Genomic DNA, 24,273 nt, shown 5'->3' on the forward strand with positions numbered 1-24,273 from the left:
TCAGTCAGGGATCCCAACCAAAATAGCATTTCATCTCCTATCTGAATGGATGCTCTTCACAAAGGTCTTATCTGGTGTTAGATCTTTACTGCTTTAAATAAGATAATTCACAGTTAAGTCATATGTCTGGCTCCAGTAAAATGCTAAAGTTAAAAATAACTAAAATGTACTTCATACAGTAAGATGATATATTCAGTCTACCTCCTTGAGTTGTCATTATAGCATGCAATAGGGTGGTCTTCTGGTTGCAGAATGTCGGAATCCCGGTGCACAGTATGCCAGTGCTGGAATCCTGGCACCCAGCATACCGATACATATTCTCTCTCGTGGGGTCCACAACCCCCCTGGAGGGAGAATAAATAGCGTTGCGCATGTAGCGCACCACTATGCCCGCAGCGTGGCGAGTGTAGCAAGCCCACAAGGGGCTCATTTGTGCTCGCCACGCTGTTGGTATGCCGGCGGTCGGGCTCCCAGCGCCAGTATGCTGGTCGACGGAAGCCCAGCCGCCGGAATACCATGCTACACCCCATGCAATACTATGATCGATGCATCATTCCATGTTAGGATTGTTTTTCTTAATACATCTAACAGTTTATATTTTTTTTAAATAACATTGGGGGTCATTCCGACCCGATCGCTCGCTGCAGTTTCTCACAGTGCAGTGATCGGGTCAGAGCTGCGCATGTGCCGCAGTGCGCCGGCCCATGCCAGCCATTGTTGACTAGCAATCAGCTCAGAGGCAGAGGCAGTAGCTAGGCAGGAGGGGGCTGGACGGCGGTATTGGCAGGTCAATGCAGGTGTGGCCCGACTGTTTGGGGGGAAGGCCGCGGTGGCTGCATGACATCACATGCAGTCGCTGCAGGCGGGGGAGCAGCGAGTAGCTTCCGGACAGCACACTAAAGCTGCGCTGGTTGTGAGCTACTTTTGAAGTGCAAAGGCATAGACGCTGTGCGATGCCTCTGCACTTCTGTGGGGGGGGGAGGGGGCAGTACTGACATGTGGGGTGGAGTAGTCCTGTGCTGGGTGTGCCCCCACATGTCAGTGTGAATGATCGCAGCTGTGCTACATTTAGCACAGCTACGATCAACTCGGAATGACCCCCATTGTACTTTATCTGATGAACAGTAGTCTCATATGTAATAAGGTTTCTGAAGAAATATTGCCTAGCATGCATTATATCTATAGCAATCACCTTTCCCATAAACACACATACTGCATTATGCATAGTTTCTCAAACTCAGTCCTCAGGATCCCAAACCGTGCATGTTTTCCAGGTAACCCAGCAGGCGCACAGGTGTATTTATAACTCACTGACACATTGAAAAAGGTCCACAGGTGGAGCTAATTATTTTCCTTGTGATTCTATGAGGAGACCTACAAAACATGCACTGTGTGTTGTCCTGAGAACCGAGTTTGAGAACCTGTGACATAATGCTTACTGAAACTCAGATACTGAAAAGGGGAAGACGTATGTAGACTGATGTGAACAAGCCTGTGTGAAACGTACGTCATCAGCCGATTAACCAGACGCACACTGTCTCCGGGAGCGTGGAATTCCTAAACCCGACCCGGCGTCCGGTCACGTGAGCGGTCCTCTGCACTCAGTGTGCACCTACGATTACTGAGGCACACCCGCTAATCATTATTCTTTCAGAGCGGCTCTCTCATCCGAAGCAGATCTTCCGCTGCCCCTGCACTGTGGCGGCACAACAGGGGAGCGGAGATCATGCCTGAGGACAGCAGAAGCAACTCGCACTCCTTCCTTCTGTCCCGGTAAACGGTAAATACCTGAACTCTCAACACTCCCATTCACTGATTTATTCACATGGGGTGGTAGCAGATAGGGAAATTAGCCGATGCTTACTGGGACGCCTATATCTTTGTTAGAAAAACCCTAACGTGGACTCCCTATTCATGATTATCTGCATAGACCATACCATATCATTGTCTGATTTATCTCTTGGATTTAAGGGTATATGTTGTTTTGAAACTAATGAGTGCAACCTGATTTATTTCTCCACATATGGTCAGCATAATTGGACATCTTTTCAGACATAGGAGGCATGGATATTTAACCTGTCATTTACGCATTATTGTTAGGAAAGCTACTGGTCACGTTTACAATTGCATACCTAATATGTAGCTATATGATCTTATTGATACTTGCTGCATAGATTGGCTTCTACAGCCTAATACATTTACATCTATCTACTTACTATGGTGATTAGGTGGTAACAGTCGTGTGCTGCTTATTATGCTATAATAAGATTAATCAGACAAAATAGTGTCAATTATCAACTTTGATGAGCAAAGCGCACCAATTTCTGACTGTCTGCTATGCACACTTATTGACAGTTATCTGTCATAATTATATCAGATTATTTAAGGTGCAACTGTATGATCTAATGAACTCTGCTCAGCTCTTGGCATGTGTGTTATTGCTTTGCGGATCTTTCTGATTCAATGAAATGCTTTGTGCTGCCTATCATGCTGTAAATATATGCAGATCCAGAAAATAGAGTCAACACCATGAATTCTGACAACTAAGATGCTCTAATTTCTATCTATCTACTATACGTATCTGTTAAAGAGCCACTTGCTACATGTTGCATTTGTCTGCTGATATGTAATCACTTGACCTGATTGAAATCAGTCTTCTGCACTTTAACAGCATCCTGCTGCGGCACAAATTATCAGACAAAATAGTGTCAATTACACGGATCAACTCTGATGAGCAAAGCGCACCAATTTCTGACTGTCTGCTATGCACATGTATTGACAGTTATCTGTCACAATTATATCAGATTATTTAAGGTGCAATTGTATGATCTAATGAACCCTGCTCAGCTCTTGACATTTGTGTCATTGCTTTGCGGATCTTTCTGATTCAATGAAATACTTTGTGTTGCCTATCATGCTGTAAATATATGCAGATCAAGAAAATGGAGTCAATACTATGAATTCTGACAACTAATATGCTCTAATTCCTTTCTATCTGCTACACGTATTTGTTAAAGAGCCACTTGCTACATGTTGCATTTGTCTGCTGATATGTAACCACTTGACTTGATTGAAATCAGTCTTCTGCACTTTAACAGCATCCGGTTGCAGCACAAATTGTTTTTCACACATATTAGATAGTGACACAAGATCCTTTATTAATTTATTTTGTTTATTGTGTTCATCATGCAGGAAATGAGATGTGAGTTACTATATATGTTGACCATGCGGGAAATGTGACATATGTTGCCAAACATGTTTTGAAACACATGCAGACCAGAAGAACAGTGTCGTTATAGATAACTATCTCTGATGACCAGTTGCATACATTTCCCAGACACATAGCTGGGAAATTGCACTATAAATCATTCAAAACTCTAAAGGCTTCATGGTGTGCTGGTAAATATCACATGTTGGGTATTAAATTCCACTACTCCTGCCTTATTAGAGGACATCACCTTTCCATTGTCTCATTTTTATTTTTATTTTCATTCATAAAAAAAAAAAAATTTTTTTGCTGTTTAAATTTATATTTCTAACTAAGAAAGGAGTGCCATTTCAGAGGCAAAGAGGACCGCAAACAGGGTAATTAAAGAGAGACCTAGGCAGCATCATTATTAAATATTGTTGCTACCTACCTCTCCACCCACAATAAATTGAGTTATATTTTCACTCATTGTTCATTTAAGCTTTGATATAAGTGTGGCTTTCTATGTAAAGAGATATTTAATCTGAGATTATCATCTTATTAGTCAAATCATAAGACGCTTATATATATATATATATTTTTTTCTATAGGTCAATACCGACCACTATATGTTGTTTATGTCTATTTTTTGGCTATAATATTAAAAATAAATTAATAAATGTTAAGTTTTAAATATATAATTAAATTCATACTTTATACACTAAAAGAGTGCACCACAAAGTAAGCCTTCTTGGGTAGATGACTGGTCTATGGTCATCTTCCAACCCTTTTTTCTCTGAAACTCAGATACCCCAGGACTTCAGCGAGGGTAGGAAAAGTTTATCAGGTCCAAAATCATGGCTTCTGAAACATCAGTCTTATAATGTGTCTATGTAGAGATTGGAGAGTTTATATCACTGCACTGGTATAGAGGTCACTAGTTAATTTATAATTTCTTGCACATACTAGTATATTCAATATATAAATGATTAAATGTCAATTCTAAATGTGCCTTCTTCAAGGCTTTTTCGAATATAATTAATAAAAGTTAAGTTTTACATTTCCTTAATCCCTTGAGCTAATAAGAGTGCTCTACCACCTTCAGAGTCCTTTTCAACCTCTTTTCTTTAAGAGCTTGCCCACCCCACCTGTGTTCTAATGTGGCTACCCTGAAGAAATTAAATCACATAAAGAAATATTATATACAGAATGCAAAACCTATTATACCATCCCAAACTATGGGAGTTAGATGTAATGTATTTGAGTCATATGAAGAGAATCAGGGCTTTATGATTGATGTAAATCAATAGTTTTTACTGCCCTCCTGCATTATATAGCAAAAAAAAGTACATTATCTGGATGTCTGTGCCAGATTTATCATTCCACTCTTACCGGTATGGTCAGTCAACAGGACATTTGTGCCAATGCTGGCAAAAGGGATCGTGGCCAATATATTTACCATCATTACTACATCACAATCCTTTGTCATCTTGTTCATGGAATGCATTCTCCCCACCTAATATTTTCTTGTGAGTCACTGTTGCAAAAGAATAATGAGCTTGGTTTTCTAGATCAAACTTGCATAAGAGTGTGTGTGGCTGTAAGAACACAACTGCATAACATAATTTCAGATCATTAGTTTCAGTTTGTCTATAATAGCTTCTATCTACAGACTACATCAGCATTAATGAGGGAAGACCGGCTTCTTTCTCAACATAAGCAAAATAAGTCCCTAAATAATCTAACTCATCCTTTCTCTGAAACTTATCAGGTTTAACCAATAATAGAATCATTAATTGATTTATAAACTAATAAGGAGTATCAGAAATTTGTATTTGCTAATAATAATTTTTTATATTATTATTATTATTATTATTATTTGAATAGCACTCAGCTTGAAGTACAACTAAATCTTTTTTATTTAAAAAACAAACAATAATTAAAACACATTCACATTACCAATAATTGATTATTTAAACTAAAAATAAATCAATATGTTATGGAGCAGATGTATTAATCCGGAGAAGGCATAAGGTAGTGATAAACCAGTGTAGAAGTAAAAAATATTATATATAGAAAACATACAAACCCCACACGGATGAGTTGCTATGCGTGCAAATACGTGCAGCGAGCACAGCAATATATGTTAGCATACGCATTCACACAGGCAAGCCACAAAGATATATTCAACACATATTTCATACCACACATAAATTAAACATGTCAAGCACTAAACATTATAAGGTTTTAAATTATATAATGGAGTATAACATCATGTATATGTATTAATGAAATTGAACAAGATAAACAGTCATGCTTGGTGTCAAAATGATTAAGGGAATGTGTGGATTCATTTGATGCCTGTGATTAGGTTGCAGCACATTGCAATGAGTAGTTATGATTAAATGTAGGAATATGAAGTTACTGGAACAAAGAACATTTGATTTAAAGCATGTGGCCAGGAAACCAGTGGCCAACCCCTTTTGATGTCCTCTTCAAGGCTTGAATATGAACTGACCAATGACTCATCATGAATGAGAAAGTTCCCTCCCCTGGACCAATAACAGAAGACATGTACTCCCCCAACATACACAGTGTATAGCTGATCCCAGTGACAAGAAGTTCTGTTTTGCTGTTATTCTGCTGCTGGCAGTTGCCTTTTTTTTGGTGTTGAGGCAGATCCAGAGATGGAGGAAATGGAGCTACGTGTGCATTGTGGGACAGGGAAATGGTATCACAAATTTTTGCACCAATCACAGTTCACGCATTAAGGCAGCAAATAATGGTATCGTATGCTTGGTGTCACTGTATGGATTCTTTTGTAAGAACTGCTTCCTGTGTAATTTGTAAATCTGTAACCATATATATATATATATATATACTGTACATGTGTAATATTGTATGTATATCCTTTTAAATATCAAATATATATATCAATGACCATTGGAACTCAGACATGTACTTGTTTTCTCTTAAGGGATGTAGTGTTTGCGATGTACAGCACACTTTTATCGTATATGGTAATAAGATGCACCTAGCGTCTGCTGCATATATTAGTGTTGGCATTTTAGATATCTATTAGAAATATATTTGACTCCGAAGGATGTGGGCTGCGTCAGGGATAGCACGTTCTTAATGATTCATTGTACAAACACCGCTGTGGTCTACCAGCTAAAGATGGATGCATTTTGATGCTGCTGAATCACATGCCGTGTGTTCTTTTGTATTATCAGTAAGGCGCTGATATGAAATTAAAGGGACAATATATAAATGCACAATATTTGAAAATGCTACAGCATATTTTTATTGTTGCAAAACAAAGTACAAATAAGTCATATTGTGTTTGATTCAGATTGGATTGTTTATCTGTTAAGTAAATTTGAAATGCATTTAAAAGTTGGTGCATAGGTATGATACAGCTGTGTTAGCATGCTGAGTCCAATTCACATACTGCTAATGCAGGCCTAAAGTAACTTATGGTGCTTGTATAATTTGTGATTTCTTTGTGACAAAGGAGCTACCAACATGGTCTTTCCAACATTGTGCCCAAGCACATGGCTGGGGACAAGGAGGAGGAGCAGTGGCCATTTTAGAAAGGTCACCCTATCCACCTAGTTAAACAGCTGACTTTCAGTGTGTTTAAAACAGTTTCCTTTGTCACAAAGAAACAACATATATGTACAAATCTAACACCATTTAAAAGCTAACAATGAATTTATTTAACCCATGCCATAGTCAATTACAAATAGTTTCAATTGGGCCTAGTGAGAGTTAATAGTGAAATGAATACTTGATGTAGGAATTACACACAGATATAAAATAAGTTTTTTTCTTTTTCCTCCAGGATTTAGTTAACTCTCTGTTTGCTATAAGATAGGCATTGAAATGTTAATTGAAACATGTTCAACCACCTTCCTCTACTATCAGGCGAATCTCTATTGATATGCAAATTAGAGGCAGTAAATGGGTGAGGAGTTTCATAGAAGTGCAGTAAATGGTGTGTGTGTGTGTGTGTGTGTGTGTGTGTGTGTGTGTGTGTGTGTATGTATATACAGATGTGTCCACATACATCTTTGCTATATCCCGCTATGTATGGAAAAGTTTTGCATGCCAAAGACTCAGAGATTTAGCCATGCCTTGTGATTTTTCTTAATTTGCTTCTTTAATATGTTAATTTATACATATTCTATTATGGCAAACAAAAATGTAAAAATTCATCCACTCGCTACTCGAGTAAAACAGCTTAGCCGTGTTTTGCATGCTGTGCCAAATTTGTAAAAAAGCAAAGATGTAAGTGGACACATCTGTATATATATATATATATATATATATATATAGTATATGTATGATATGTATTATATATATTATATTATGATAATATGGGTATTTATATCAGCATATGTTCTGCAAGATAGCTATCCAATTTGAATCATAGCATTTAAATTATAGTCAATAGTCCCTATAGATCTGAATAAAATCGGATACCTTTATTTGTTATATATTTGATATTTTGTTAAGGGAACAATTATTAAAAAATACACAAAATGCAGTTCCAGCCTAAACGTTTAGGTAAACACTCAAAGGAGGATTACTCTTGTGGGCGAGTTCCGGCAGGAGTAAGGAACCAAAATGTATTGTGTAGTGAGCAGTAGCATTTTGCTCATATTGATCGTGACAAGTGTGGTGTAGTCAGTTGTGAACGCATGGTGTACACATGGTACGGTACGTGAGGTAAATGTACGGGAGCATGCACATGGCAAAGGAACGTGCACGGTTGCGTAAGCATGTAAGGTTGTGTGAAGTAGCGAGCGCAAGTTTAACCACACAATAGAAATAAATGTAAAGGCGGGATAGAAGACATAGTCATACAATAGCATGTAACTATCTGATTTAAAAGCAGTTTACTATAATATTTTGTTTAAAGTGTACTACCTCAGGGGCAAGCTATCAGTCAAAGGGAGTGATATTTTTTCTGTACAGAAAACCTCATGTGTTAGCGTGAGTTGAACCCCGTTAACCTGGATTCCCGTGGAGACGCTGAGTTGGCAGAGGCTCGGCGGTGTAAAAGAGTCGCAACCTTACGTATTAACGAAGTAGGCATGTACTACAATGTGTAGAGGAGCATAATAGATTGTGTATTGAGGAAGTAGGCACGTACTACAATGTGTAGAAGTATTATAGTGTTACGTTCTGGCTGTGGACCGCAGCTTGTGAAATCGACTCCTGTGATCGTAGGGCATTTAGATAACAACTATCTATAGGCCGTGCGATTGGACCGCACCTCAGTGTGTGTGATACTCGGTGCAATGTGATACCATTTGTGTTCTTTTAGCAATTGCATCATCATACATGCTGTGTGGAGCATACGCAGAGGTGATTTGTGTAAAGTAGAAGGAAAATATTTTGCTGACTCTCTTTCAGGAAAATATTCCAACAGACTTTTAAACTCCACTGAACAGGTGTTGTATTGATTCTGTTAATGCTTTAATAATTTCAGTGCTGAGGGGTCTGGTAGGGATCCTCACTGGGTACGCGGGGGACACTATTGGAGTGAGTCGTGGCACTGTCAGCGGAGAAGGAGCGGGTAAAAAGTGCTCTGAGGACTTTTCACTATCATCTCGCTTGTTTATTTGGTGATCGTGTAAAATAATGCCTACGAGGGGAGCCAGATGTGCAAGTGTGAGGCGTTCAGGAGCCAGGGTTCAGGCTGACGAGCAGAAGCCAAGTGGGTTGATAATGTGTGGAAAGTATGGTCCACACGGAGAGGATTTTTGTGATGAATGGGTGAAAATGACAGTGGATGATAGGGCATCATTTTCTAGAGTTGGTGGGTTTGATCCTGAGGTATTGCAGGTAGTATGTCTAACCAACATCATATAAGACATGAACGGAATTATAATAACTGTTTGAACTTGTAGCAAAAATCAAGTAGAAAAAAGAGAAAGCAAGTACACCACCATATGTGGATGTGAAAGCAGTTACAAACAGCATACAAACTATAGAAAATAAAAATAAAAATATGAAAAATATGAATGTAACCTATATATGTACTAATTAATGTCAAAGTTTTATTTAGGAGGAGAAGGCAACCTAACTGGTTTCAACCATTTCTCTTGCACTCAGAGCTAAACATGTGTTTGCAAACATTTGTGACGAATTCTCTGAATTTTATTACCAGATAGGTTCAGGGATTGTTACAGGTAATTCTCAGTGTGCGGAAGGGAAATTTGGGGGTTGGGGATTTGCACCCCCCTTCCTCTTTGTCTGTTGTTTGTCTGTGACCCCTCCCCCTTCCAGCACCTGATATATAATTACCTCCAGGTATGATTGAGCAGCTTCCCAATTGTTTGTCTGCTTGTGTGCATGAGGCATTGAATGGGAGCAGCATTTGGAAGGCATGCTGTTCCTTGTAGTGCCAATGGGAGATCCAGGGGGTGGCTAGCGGGTAAGTTAGCTCTCTGTTTGGAAGTGATTTAGTAAAAGCCTTTATCATGAGGCATACTGTGACAAATTACATGGCCCTATGTGGGCACTGCTATTATGTAGGTTAGGACTGCTGTATCAGAGAAGCCGTGAAGTGGCCAGCAGCTAAACATGTGTTTGCAAACATTTGTGACGAATTCTCTGAATTTTATTACCAGATAGGTTCAGGGATTGTTACAGGTAATTCTCAGTGTGCGGAAGGGAAATTTGGGGGTTGGGGATTTGCACCCCCCTTCCTCTTTGTCTGTTGTTTGTCTGTGACCCCCTCCCCCTTCCAGCACCTGATATATAATTACCTCCAGGTATGATTGAGCAGCTTCCCAATTGTTTGTCTACTCAGAGGAGTATCCAACCGGTAAAAGAGGAGCTGTAGCCTGCTGGGGAAATGGCTGAGACCAGTGGAACTGGTAATGGTAAGTATGGAGTCATTCAAGTACATATATAGTAAAACCAAAGAATAAATAAAAAAATCAAGATAGTAACGTCATAAATAGAGAATATCCTGTCTGCGCATTAGTATTTGCCAGTAGGAAAGCGGACAGAGACAGGGAAACCACCCAGGTATTTCTTTTAGTTACCATACAAGAAGTATTCATTTCTAATAATGGACCATCTACAGACCTTTAAATTGGGATGAGAAGGATTGAATGAATACTTTGCATGACCTAAGCTTGTTGTTGTTTTTTTCTTTTGCAGTACTAGAAAATTCTCCATCTGGATAAGATCACTGGTAAACACTAATTCGGCAAATGGGAGGAACAAGAGAAGTGCAACATTACCCTTTGACAAAACCTGCTGAAGTTATTATTAGGCCTCTATGATGCTAAACCCTTTCCTTTTTTTCCTAGCAGCAGTGGCCCCTGACTAACTTAATCGACAGAGATTTTGTTAAATGTGAAATACATACCTTGTACTCCCACTCAGGAAGTACAAGGTATGTTAGATACCCTCAAAGACTAATGTTGCATTCCAATATTCTAGATTCATGTCCATCACAGGTAGAGGAAATTATCTCACATATACTGGTTTCTCTCTGAACTTAGGATGGACAGGACACTGGATTGATGGCTGAGGTAGTCCCATTAGCGGCACAGCATGCACAAGCTTTAAGGTGGTAGACCAAGTAGTTAATCAATTCCCAGTAGTGCCCAATCCAGTAGTCATTTTAAGAAAATCCCCTCCACCTCTACAAACTTATCTGTCACCAACCTCTATTCTGTTTTTCTTCACATATTCCTCTAAAGGGTGGTACAATACATGTACCCAATTCTCCCAAGATTTCGAGTGACAGCTTGAGTATTTTCTCCCAAGCCCTGCATGACTGTTTACAGTCCTTTCAGCCTGAGAATGGGTCGGTGCTGATACAATATGTTGATGACTTGTTGTGCGCTGATTCATTTGGGTCATCCCTTGCAGATATAAAGCAGTTTCGGTTTTGTCTCTTCCAGACAGGACACCAGGTCTCAAGGGATAAACTACAGTTGTGTAGGACAAGGGTCAAATACCTGGAATGTAGTACTGGTACATGATTTGACAGTACATACACCACATGCCATATTGGTCCTTTAAAGTTCTGCCCAAACCCGGTATGTCTCATCAGCATGATGGCCTCAGTATTACTGCAGTGTGCCTTGTCATGCACAAAGGGTGGAGGATGAGAATACTGGTGAAGGAAAATTTTGTATAGACACTGATATGCATGATGTTATGAAATATCCGAATCAGACCTTTACTATGAGACCTTATATTTCCTTTTCCATTTTCTCCTCTAGAGATTTTTTTTTGAGTGATGCTCATGGTATGCTACATTGCAAACACACAACAGTTAAATTAAGATGCAAATTTGTGTTCCCTACAGGAAAAGGAGGTCTGAAAGGTGAATGGGTATGGTCAGGCGTCCTCAGGACTCTGGAGAGATGGACAAGGTAAGCCAGTGGCCCCCAGGACGTATCTCCCAAGCCTAGCTGAGGCTGCACATGGTCTGACTCACCTAGGGTAAGGAAGGTAAGTGCAAATTGGTAAAAGCTTACTGGCGTGCACCAGGGTTCTCTTCTCAGGCAAGCAGGAAAGCAATCACCTGTCTTACTTGCATGCGGAAGAACATTTGCTAAGGGAGTACCAACAGAGCCATTCCATACTCCCCATGCAGACAGACCTTTTTCAGTTAACACAAATCGACTTTGTACAGTTAACACCCTGTAGGAATTATTGTTATGTATTGGCGTGCATTAATGTTTTCTCAAACTGGGTAGAGGCATTTCCTGCCTCCACAAGTACTGCTGTGTTTACCGCAAAGAAAATTGTGCAGAAATTTGTGTGTAGATATATTATCCTTAAAAGAAGGAGCAAAGTTATAGCTTGAAACTGGACTATTGTGGTCATAGACACTGCTACTAGTGTTATGTAGCATCGGAACCACTCCCAGATCTCCACTTAATGAATCACCCTCTTCAAAATATCTTTTTTTTGGAAGACAACCTCATGTCATGATTGATCTGCACAATGATCAGAAATACACCAATGAGGTGACAATACAGTACTTTATCGAGATGAACCAGCATTATTTGAGAACTTGACAAAAGAGCTTGAAAATGTTGATTCCTGATATGCCAAATACTAACTGTCTTGATTGTGAACCAATAGACTGTGTGATTGTTCTTATGCTCAGGTTGCCTAATAGATAGGTGGGAAGGACCATACCAAGTTTTGTTGACAGCACTATCCCAGTGAAAGTAGCTGAGAGAGAGACTTGGGTCCACAATTCCCATCGCAAGAAAGTCAGTAGTTTGGAAGGAACTCGTAAATGGAGTGAGATCGCAGAAGTATCACCCTGTTGAACACTACCTGAGCATACTAAAGGATTCCAGAAAGACCAATCTTTGTATTTGATTTGCTATGGACAAGATTTGTTTTGTTCTTTCTTTTCCGTTGACAATAATTTTTTTCATGACATTCAATTTTTTGTGAGGTTTTTCATGAAGAGTATGCTTGCTGTGACTGTATGGATTCTTTTGTAACAACTGCTTCCTGTGTAATTTGTAAATCTGTAACCATATATATATACTGTATATGTGTAATATTGTATGCATATCCTTTTAAATATCAAATGTATATATCAATGACCATTGGAACTCAGACATGTACTTGTTTTCTCTTAAGGGATGTAGTGTTTGCGATGTACAGCACACTTTTATAGTATATGGTAATAAGATGCACCTAGCGTCCGCTGTATATATTAGTGTTGGCATTTTAGATATTTATTAGAAATATATTTGACTCCGAAGGATGTGGGCTGCGTCAGGGATAGCACGTTCTTAATGATTCATTGTACAAACGCCGCTGTGGTCTACCAGCTAAAGATGGATGCATTTTGATGCTGCGGAATCACATGCCGTGTGTTCTTTTGTATTATCAGTAAGGCGCTGATATGAAATTAAAGGGACAATATATAAATGCACAATATTTGAAAATGCTACAGCATATTTTTATTGTTGCAAAACAAAGTACAGATAAGTCATATTGTGTTTGATTCAGATTGGATTGTTTATCTGTTAAGTAAATTTGAAATGCATTTAAAAGTTGGTGCATAGGTATGATACAGCTGTGTTAGCATGCTGAGTCCAATTCACATACTGCTAATGCAGGCCTAAAGTAACTTATGGTGCTTGTATAATTTGTGATTTCTTTGTGACAAAGGAGCTACCAACATGGTCTTTCCACCATTTTGCCCAAGCACATGGCTGGGGACAAGGAGGAGGAGCAGTGGCCATTTTAGAAAGGTCACCCTATCCACCTAGCTAAACAGCTGACTTTCAGTGTGTTTAAAACAGTTTCCTTTGTCACAAAGAAACAACATATATGTACAAATCTAACACCATTTAAAAGCTAACAATGAATTTATTTAACCCCTGCCATAGTCAATTGCAAATAGTTTCAATTGGGCCTAGTGAGAGTTAATAGTGAAATGAATACTTGATGTAGGAATTACACACAGATATAAAATAAGTTTTTTTCTTTTTCCTCCAGGATTTAGTTAACTCTCTGTTTGCTATAAGATAGGCATTGAAATGTTAATTGAAACATGTTCAACCACCTTCCTCTACTATCAGGCGAATCTCTATTGATATGCAAATTAGAGGCAGTGAATGGGTGAGGAGTTTCATAGAAGTGCAGTAAATGGTGTGTGTGTGTGTGTGTGTGTGTGTGTGTGTGTGTGTGTATGTATATACAGATGTGTCCACATACATCTTTGCTATATCCCGCTATGTATGGCAAAGTTTTGCATGCCAAAGACTCAGAGATTTAGCCATGCCTTGTGATTTTTCTTAATTTGCTTCTTTAATATGTTAATTTATACATATTCTATTATGGCAAACAAAAATGTTAAAATTCATCCACTCGCTACTCGAGTAAAACAGCTTAGCCGTGTTTTGCATGTTGTGCCAAATTTGTAAAAAAGCAAAGATGTAAGTGGACACATCTGTATATATATATATATATTATATGTATGATATGTATTATATATATTATATTATGATAATATGGGTAATTATATCAGCATATGTTCTGCAAGATAGCTATCCAATTTGAATCATAGCATTTAAATTATAGTCAATAGTCCCTATAGATCTGAATAAAATCGGATACCTTTATTTGTTATATATTTGATATTTTGTTAAGGGAACAATTATTAAAAAATACACAAAATGCAGTTCCAGCCTAAACGTTTAGGTAAACACTCAAAGGAGGATTACTCTTGTGGGCGAGTTCCGGCAGGAGTAAGGAACCAAAGTGTATTGTGTAGTGAGCAGTAGCATTTTGCTCATATTGATCGTGACAAGTGTGGTGTAGTCAGTTGTGAACGCATGGTGTACACATGGTACGGTACGTGAGGTAAATGTACGGGAGCATGCACATGGCAAAGGAACGTGCACGGTTGCGTAAGCATGTAAGGTTGTGTGAAGTAGCGAGCGAAAGTTTAACCACACAATAGAAATAAATGTAAAGGCGGGATAGAAGACATAGTCATACAATAGCATGTAACTATCTGATTTAAAAGCAGTTTAATATTTTGTTTAAAGTATACTACCTCTGGGGCAAGCTATCAGTCAAAGGGAGTGATATTTTTTCTGTACAGAAAACCTCATGTGTTAGCGTGAGTTGAACCCCGTTAACCTGGATTCCCGTGGAGACGCTGAGTTGGCAGAGGCTCGGCGGTGTAAAAGAGTCGCAACCTTACGTATTAACGAAGTAGGCATGTACTACAATGTGTAGAGGAGCATAATAGATTGTGTATTGAGGAAGTAGGCACGTACTACAATGTGTAGAAGTATTATAGTGTTACGTTCTGGCTGTGGACCGCAGCTTGTGAAATCGACTCCTGTGATCGTAGGGCATTTAGATAACAACTATCTATAGGCCGTGCGATTGGACTGCACCTCAGTGTGTGTGATACTCGGCGCAATGTGATACCATTTGTGTTCTTTTAGCAATTGCATCATCATACATGCTGTGTGGAGCATACACAGAGGTGATTTGTGTAAAGTAGAAGGAAAATATTTTGCTGACTCTCTTTCAGGAAAATATTCCAACAGACTTTTAAACTCCACTGAACAGGTGTTGTATTGATTCTGTTAATGCTTCAATAATTTCAGTGCTGAGGGGTCTGGTAGGGATCCTCACTGGGTACGCGGGGGACACTATTGGAGTGAGTCGTGGCACTGTCAGCGGAGAAGGAGCGGGTAAAAAGTGCTCTGAGGACTTTTCACTATCATCTCGCTTGTTCATTTGGTGATCGTGTAAAATAATGCCCACGAGGGGAGCCAGATGTGCAAGTGTGAGGCGTTCAGGAGCCAGGGTTCAGGCTGACGAGCAGAAGCCAAGTGGGTTGATAATGTGTGGAAAGTATGGTCCACACGGAGAGGATTTTTGTGATGAATGGTTGAGAATGACAGTGGATGATAGGGCATCATTTTCTAGAGTTGGTGGGTTTGATCCTGAGGTATTGCAGGTAGTATGTCTAACAACGTCATATAAGACATGAACGGAATTATAATAACTGTTTGAACTTGTAGCAAAAATCAAGTAGAAAAAAGAGAAAGCAAGTACACCACCATATGTGGATGTGAAAGCAGTTACAACCAGCATGCAAACTATAGAAAATAAAAATAAAAATATGAAAAATATGTATGTAACCAATATATGTACTAATTACTGTCAAAGTTTTATTTAGGAGGAGAAGGCAACCTAACTGGTTTCAGCCATTTCTCTTGCACTCAGAGCTAAACGTGTGTTTGCAAACATTTGTGACGAATTCTCTGAATTTTATTACCAGATAGGTTCAGGGATTGTTACAGGTAATTCTCAGTGTGCAGAAGGGAAATTTGGGGGTTGGGGATTTGCACCCCCCTTCCTCTTTGTCTGTTGTTTGTCTGTGACCCCTCCCCCTTCCAGCACCTGATATATAATTACCTCCAGGTATGATTGAGCAGCTTCCCAATTGTTTGTCTGCTTGTGTGCATGAGGCATTGAATGGGAGCAGCATTTGGAAGGCATGCTGTTCCTTGTAGTGCCAATGGGAGATCCTGGGGGTGGCTCCTGGGTAAGTTAGCTCTCTGTTTGGAAGTGTTTTAGTAAAAGCCTTTATCATGAGCCGTACTGTGACAAATTACATGGCCCTATGTGGGCACTGCTATTATGTAGGTTAGGACTGCTGTATCAGAGAAGCCGTGAAGTGGCCAGCAGCTAAACATGTGTTTGCAAACATTTGTGACGAATTCTCTGAATTTTATTACCAGATAGGTTCAGGGATTGTTACAGGTAATTCTCAGTGTGCGGAAGGGAAATTTGGGGGTTGGGGATTTGCACCCCCCTTCCTCTTTGTCTGTTGTTTGTCTGTGACCCCCTCCCCCTTCCAGCACCTGATATATAATTACCTCCAGGTATGATTGAGCAGCTTCCCAATTGTTTGTCTACTCAGAGGAGTATACAACCGGTAAAAGAGGAGCTGTAGCCTGCTGGGGAAATGGCTGAGACCAGTGGAACTGGTAATGGTAAGTATGGAGTCATTCAAGTACATATATAGTAAAACCAAAGAATAAATAAAAAAATCAAGAAAGTAACGTCATAAATGGAGAATATCCTGTCCGCACATTAGTATTTGCCAGTAGAAAAGCGGACAGAGACAGGGTAACCCCCTAGGTATTTCTTTTAGTTACCATATAAGAAGTATTCATTTCTAATAATGGACCATCTACAGACCTTTAAATTGGGATGAGAAGGATTGAATGAATACTTTGCATGACCTAAGCTTGTTGTTGTTTTTTTCTTTTGCAGTACTAGAAAATTCTCCATCTGGATAAGATCACTGGTAAACACTAATTCGGCACATGGGAGGAACAAGAGAAGTGCAACATTACCCTTTGACAAAACCTGCTGAAGTTATTATTAGGCCTCTATGATGCTAAACCCTTTCCTTTTTTTCCTAGCAGCAGTGGCCCCTGACTAACTTAATCAACAGAGATTTTGTTAAATGTGAAATACATATATTGTACTCCCACTCAGGAAGTACAAGGTATGTTAGATACCCTCAAAGACTAATGTTGCATTCCAATATTGTAGATTCATGTCCATCACAGGTAGAGGAAATTATCTCACATATACTGGTTTCTCTGTGAACTTAGGATGGACAGGACACTGGATTGATGGCTGAGGTAGTCCCATTAGTGGCTCAGCATGCACAAGCTTTAAGGTGGTAGACCAAGTAGTTAATCAATTCCCCGTAGTGCCCAATCCAGTAGTAATTTTAATAAAATCCCCTCCACCTCTACAAACTTATCTGTCACCAACCTCTAGTCTGTTTTTCTTCACATATTCCTCTAAAGGGTGGTACAATACATGTACCCAATTCTCCCAAGATTTCGAGTGACAGCTTCAGTATTTTCTCCCAAGCCCTGCATGACTGTTTACAGTCCTTTCAGCCTGAGAATGGGTCGGTGCTGAAACAATATGTTGATGACTTGTTGTGCGCTGATTCATTTGGGTCATCCCTTGCAGATATAAAGCAGTTTCGGTTTTGTCTCTTCCAGACAGGACACCAGGTCTCAAGAGGTAAACTACAGTTGTGTAGGACAAGGGTCAAATACCTGGAATGTAGTACTGGTATATGATTTGACAGTACATACACCACATGCCATATTGGTCCTTTAAAGTTCTGCCCAAACCCGGTATGTCTCATCAGCATGATGGCCTCAGTATTACTGCAGTGTGCCTTGTCATGCACAAAGGGTGGAGGATGAGAATACTGGTGAAGGAAAATTTTGTATAGACACTGATATGCATGATGTTATGAAATATCCGAATCAGACCTTTACTATGAGACCTGATATTTCCTTTTCCATTTTCTCCTCTAGAGATTTTTTTTTTGAGTGATGCTCATGGTATGCTACATTGCAAACACACAACAGTTAAATTAAGATGCAAATTTGTGTTCCCTACAGGAAAAGGAGGTCTGAAAGGTGAATGGGTATGGTCAGGAGTCCTCAGGATTCTGGAGAGATGGACAAGGTAAGCCAGTGGCCACCAGGACGTATCTCCCAAGCCTAGCTGAGGCAGCACATGGTCTGACTCACCTAGGATAAGGAAGGTAAGTGCAAATTGGTAAAAGCTTACTGGCGTGCACCAGGGTTCTCCTCTCAGGCAAGCAGGAAAGCAATGACCTGTCTTACTTGCATGAGGAAGAACATTTGGTAAGGGAGTACCAACAGATCCATTCCATACTCCCCCTGCATACAGACCTTTTTCAGTTAACACAAATCGACTTTGTACAGTTAACACCCTGTAGGAATTATTGTTATGTATTGGCGTGCATTAATGTTTTCTCAAACTGGGTAGAGGCATTTCCTGCCTCCACAAGTACTGCTGTGTTTACCGCAAAGAAAATTGTGCAGAAATTTGTGTGTAGATATATTATCCTTAAAAGAAGGAGCAAAGTTAAAGCTTGAAACTGGACTATTGTGGTCATAGACACTGCTACTAGTGTTATGTAGCATCGGAACCACTCCCAGATCTCCACTTAATGAATCACCCTCTTCAAAATATCTTTTTTTTGGAAGACAACCTCATGTCATGATTGATCTGCACAATGATCAGAAATACACCAATGAGGTGACAATACAGTACTTTATCGAGATGAACCAGCATTATTTGAGAACTTGACAAAAGAGCTTGAAACTGTTGATTCCTGATATGCCAAATACTAATTGTCTTGATTGTGAACCAATAGACTGTGTGATTGTTCTTATGCTCAGGTTGCCTAATAGATAGGTGGGAAGGACCGTACCAAGTTTTGTTGACAGCACTATCCCAGTGAAAGTAGCTGAGAGAGAGACTTGGGTCTACAATTCCCATCGCAAGAAAGTCAGTAGTTTGGAAGGAACTCGTAAATGGAGTGAGATCGCAGAAGTATCACCCTGTTGAACACTACCTGAGCATACTAAAGGATTCCAGAAAGACCAGTCTTTGTATTTGATTTGCTATGGACAAGATTTGTTTTGTTCTTTCTTTTCCGTTGACAATAATTTTTTTCATGACATTCAATTTTTTGTGAGGTTTTTCATGAGGAGTCTAGTGTGGAACTGGAACTGCTTATGGAGAAAGGAGTGATGTCTTTATAGGATCCCAGGATCAGCCTATCACTTTCTTAAAGCCAGAGAAAATCAAAGGTCTAGTAGTTACGGAGTTTGGAGCAAAACTCTATCGAATCCGAACATCAGTGTACAAAGACGTAGGTACATGTATGTGTAAAACGTTTGTTCAAATCAGACATCATAGGCCCTAGCACTGTCCCAGCATATTCTATAGGTTGAATGTCATCCCACACCCAACCAGTGATTCCTTGACCGCCGAGTGCATATAGAGGATGTCTCATCCTCATCCCTGTCTTCCCCAAATATAGTCAAATGTCTGATTTGCCTAATGAATACATACGTGTGTCTAGGTCACCGATTGTTTGAAATATTTTTCTTCTGTTTATAATTTATGGCAGTTATTGTTTACTGCCAAAAGGTAGACTGCCAAAGTCAAAAATATTACATATGGAAAACATACAAACCCCACACAGATCAGTCGCTATGCGTGCGAATATGTGCAGCGAGCACAGCAATATATGGTAGCATACACATTCACACAGACAAGCCACAAGGATATATTCAACACATTTCATACCACTTTTGGACTATTTTTTTTTCCTGTTTGATGAACAGGCAAATATATGTTGCAAACTGGATATTGTATCTTCATCTCAGAACTCTAGATAGTCGAGTAATAGTTTCTCAATCTGAAATAACATCAAACATTAGTATCTACCCAAAGAATCATAGGCTAACCCCTTTTCTGACCACCTTTTTGCACTCTGACATACCTTGATTGGTATTCTGTGATTGTGGGAGTGTTTGCACATATTCTCTTGTCCCATACAGTCTTGTCCTTAGTTGATATTGGGACAACACATACAGCAGCCATAAACATAGTATTTTAGAACAGAAGGAGAAATATGATGTTCCTGAAAGGATCCTGAGTATGTGATGGAGATGCGGGGGCATAAGGCTGGGCGTTATGGAAAAACATGGATAAGCTGTCAGATAGGAGTAACTCTGAAATCAGCTAGCATAATCTAAGTGAGATGCTGATAGCATGGGAGCATACTGTAATACATGTGATATTAAGGTGGAAATTTGTGGTCATTTACCATGGCCTAATTAATCCATCAGTGCTATTCAATTGTCCTCGAAGTCTGCCCGGAAGATGGTTGAAAGATAGAAAGTTACAAGCTGTACAGTCAATAAGTTGACACCATAGTGTTGACAGTCAAATGGTCTACAGGGTTAAAGGGTTAAAAGTCAAAGGGTCGACAGGGTCAAAATGTCTACATGAAAATATGTTGACACATTTTTTATGGTTTATTCATGTTTTTACATCTTTTGCTGCATTTTATTATCCATGTCACTAACTATTATCTTTAGTAACCTTGTAGCTAGTGAAGAATAGTAGAAAAAGCCAATGCGTCCAAAGTGTGGTGAGCAAAACGAGCCCACGAGGGAACATATTTTAACAAATTGGGTGAAATATGTCTAAAAACATAAAATAATACACCAAAATAGAAAAAATATATACTTTTTTTGTATCAAAATTTTTCATGTCGACATTTTCATATTGTCGACCTTTTGATTGTTGATCCCATGGTGTCGACCAATTGACTGTTGACATTGTAACTGTTTAACTAACAGACCATACATATCTGCCCACAGGTATTTTTTTTTCCAAGGCTGTGAATGCTCTAAAAAAACTGTGTTAAATTGCATGTTTTTGCAAGCCACATAGATCTGGGAACTTATGTTGGATTCTATGAGTTAACACCTGAAAACAGATAATTTAACATGTGAAAACAATGGGCTTTAATTGAATAGCCTGGACTGGCAAATTTTAGACTACTTCCAATTTTCAGTAAATATATAGATGTATAAACAGTATATGAGGGTCATTTGATAAGTGTGGTATATTTCTATGAAATGGCACCACAATCCCTTTCATGATGTTCTGCCTGGAACATTCCATTCTTCTAACCCCACCAGGCCAAATTGGAGCCAGGCATTATTCACTTGCGGTAGTATTTTGAAGTGAGCAGTTTAGCAGTTTCCACAAAAACAAATTCCATGCAGTGATAAAACACTTTTATGTAAAAAAGCGAGTAGCAGCACAGATCAAATCAGAGTTAGACAAAGTTCATGGGGACTCTGCTCCTGTGCTAAAGTCCTCCTATTTCTGAATAAACAAATTTAAACATGGCTGAAACTGCACTGAATAAGAAGCTCCCTCCGGACGCCCAGAGATCACCATGTCAGATATGGTGGCAAAAATCCATGGTATCATTATGAAAGATCACTGAGTGAAGGTGCAGAAGTTTGATGAGGCAGTAGGCATCTTGATGGAAGTGCATAACAATTTGCTTGAAAAATTGCACATAAAATATGTGTGCGATTGCTGACTCTCGAACAAAAACTTGCATGAAAGGGCATTTCAATGTAGTGTTTGGTGATGTTTAAGTGCAATCCATAGAATTTTTGTTGTCGATTTGTGACTGTGGACGAAACTTGAATCACCACCACTACACTCCTAAGTCGAAGGTCAGTCAAAACATTGAACAATGACTGGTGAAATTGCACCAAAGTAGGCAAAGTCTGATTTGTCGTCTGGAAAGGTGATGGCCACTGTTTTTTGGGATTCCCCATGAATTATCCTAATTGAATACTTGCAAAAGGGTAAGACAATAACAGAGGAGTACTACACAACATTGTTGGAATGTTTGAAAGAAGAGGTCATGCAAAACACAGCTCTTCAATCAAGATAACACGCCAACCCACAAGCCTATCACAATGGCAAAATTGCACAACTTAAATTTCCATTGTATTCTCAATTTTGGCCTCTGTGACTTTTTACTGTTTCCAAATTTGAAAATCTAGCTCGGTGGGAAGAAATTCTTGTTGACTGAGGAAGTTATCGCTGCAATGAATTAGTATTTTGCAGGCTTTGAGAAACTCTACTTTTCCAATGGTATTAGAAAACTGGAAACTTGGTGGACCAAGTGTATCGACCTCGAGGGAGACTATGGGGGTAATTCCAAGTTGATCGCAGCAGGAATTTTGTTAGTAGTTGGGCAAAATCATGTGCACTGCAGGGGAGGCAGATATAACATGTGCAGAAAGAGTTAGGTTTGGGTGGTTTATTTTGTTTCTGTGCAGGGTAAATACTGGCTGCTTTATTTTTACACTGCAAATTAGATTGCAGATTGAACACACCACACCCAAATCTAACTCTCTCTGCACATGTTATATCTGCCTCCCCTGCAGTGCACATGGTTTTGCCCAATTGTTTACAGAATTCCTGCTGCGATCAACTTGGAATTACCCCCATGGTTTTGCCCAACTGCTAACAAAATTCCTGCTGCGATCAACTTGGAATTACCCTCCTATGTCGAGTAATAAAGGCAATTAGATTTTTTTCCCCAGAAATGTTTTTACTTGCTTTTTCTACCACACTTATCAAATGACCCTCATATATATCCAGGATTGCAAGAAACATTAGTGAGATATACACTGCAAGTAATGAACTGATAATCAGCACACCAAAGTCATAGAGCAGGAGAAGAGAATTGTCTTTCCAATGATGTTAGCTGGACACTCTAATTCCCATGAGTTTTGTGTATACACCATGTCACCTGTCTCTACTATGCTACATCCGCATTACACCTGCATCTGCTAGGACTTCTGGCTGCCTGACATTCACCTTTAAACTATGATATATAAGAGACAGAGCTACAGTGGTATGATTTTCCTAATAAGAATACTGTACTATAACCATATGAACATGCAAATAGGTTAAAGTAATAAGTACTGCATTATTCTTTACAGAGTAACCTGGATGTGACATGGAGAACCAGACTTACATGAATGGATTCCTCTTGTTACCATTTTACGCAACATCAAATTATATAATGCCAACTATATGTATATTTTTCCTCCTCTACATATTTGGAGTGCTCATTAATGCTACTATAATAACAGTGATATACATTGATTACCAATTACACACCCCCATGTACCTATTTCTCTGTAACTTGGCCTTAATAGATATCTGTTATACAACCATTACTGTCCCTAACCTGCTGTACATGTTACTATCCGGAGATAATACAGTGTCCTTCATACAATGCTTAACCCAGATGTACTTTTATTTTTTGGCTGATTCATCAGAGATTTTTCTAATATTCATTATGGCATATGACAGATATGTTGCTGTATGTGATCCTTTACATTATCACACCATTTTAAATAGGAAAAATTGTCTTGTATTTGCATCTGGCACTTGGATATCAGGATGCTTAAATGCTTTTGTATTTACAATCCCAGTGTCACACATGTCCTTCTGTCAGTCTCGCACCATACACCAGTTTTTCTGTGATGCTAAAGCTCTGCTTAACATCTCCTGTGCTGGCAGTGAAGAATTTTATACTGTGCTTTATATGGAAATATTGTTATATGGAACTTTTCCTATCATGTTCTGTTTAACATCATATATAAAAATTATCAGGGTCATCTTGCAGATAAAATCTAAGGAAGGAAGGAAGAAAGCCTTCTCCACCTGCTCATCCCACCTCACCGTTGTCATTATGTACTTTTTGATGGCTATGTCTGTGTACATGATGCCACCATCAGAATACTCTGCTGTCCTAGAACCAATATTTACTGTATTGTATTCAGTTGTAACACCCATGATAAATCCTCTGATATACAGTCTACGAAATAAAGACATGAAATCTGCTCTGCGGAGACTGCTGGGGGGAAAACAGAGTTTTGAACAATGAGGGAGAAAGTGTAACATTCTTAAATAACACTGTGGTTTTTAATATACTGTAACTTAATTTTAGCTAATGACTAATGCTAATGACTATAACATTAATGATAGTAGTCTTTGAATTTGCTCCTACTAATTCTTATGCTCTCTGATTTTTTTGTCATTGGTTTGTTCTGCCCGGCCTGAATTTTTAA

At 39.1% G+C, this 24,273-nt stretch overlaps 1 protein-coding gene across 1 annotated transcript; it reads left to right on the plus strand.

The window, feature by feature from the left end:
- The first annotated feature begins 23,153 nt into the window (after positions 1 to 23,153).
- On the plus strand, positions 23,154 to 24,089 carry LOC134944290 (olfactory receptor 2T4-like). Its single transcript, XM_063932869.1, has one exon. The coding sequence runs from the start codon at positions 23,154 to 23,156 to the stop codon at positions 24,087 to 24,089; it is 936 nt and encodes a 311-aa protein (XP_063788939.1).
- The last annotated feature ends 184 nt before the right edge of the window (positions 24,090 to 24,273 follow it).

Source organism: Pseudophryne corroboree, chromosome 7, assembly GCF_028390025.1.
Source record: "Pseudophryne corroboree isolate aPseCor3 chromosome 7, aPseCor3.hap2, whole genome shotgun sequence".
NCBI classification, from domain to species: domain Eukaryota; kingdom Metazoa; phylum Chordata; class Amphibia; order Anura; family Myobatrachidae; genus Pseudophryne; species Pseudophryne corroboree.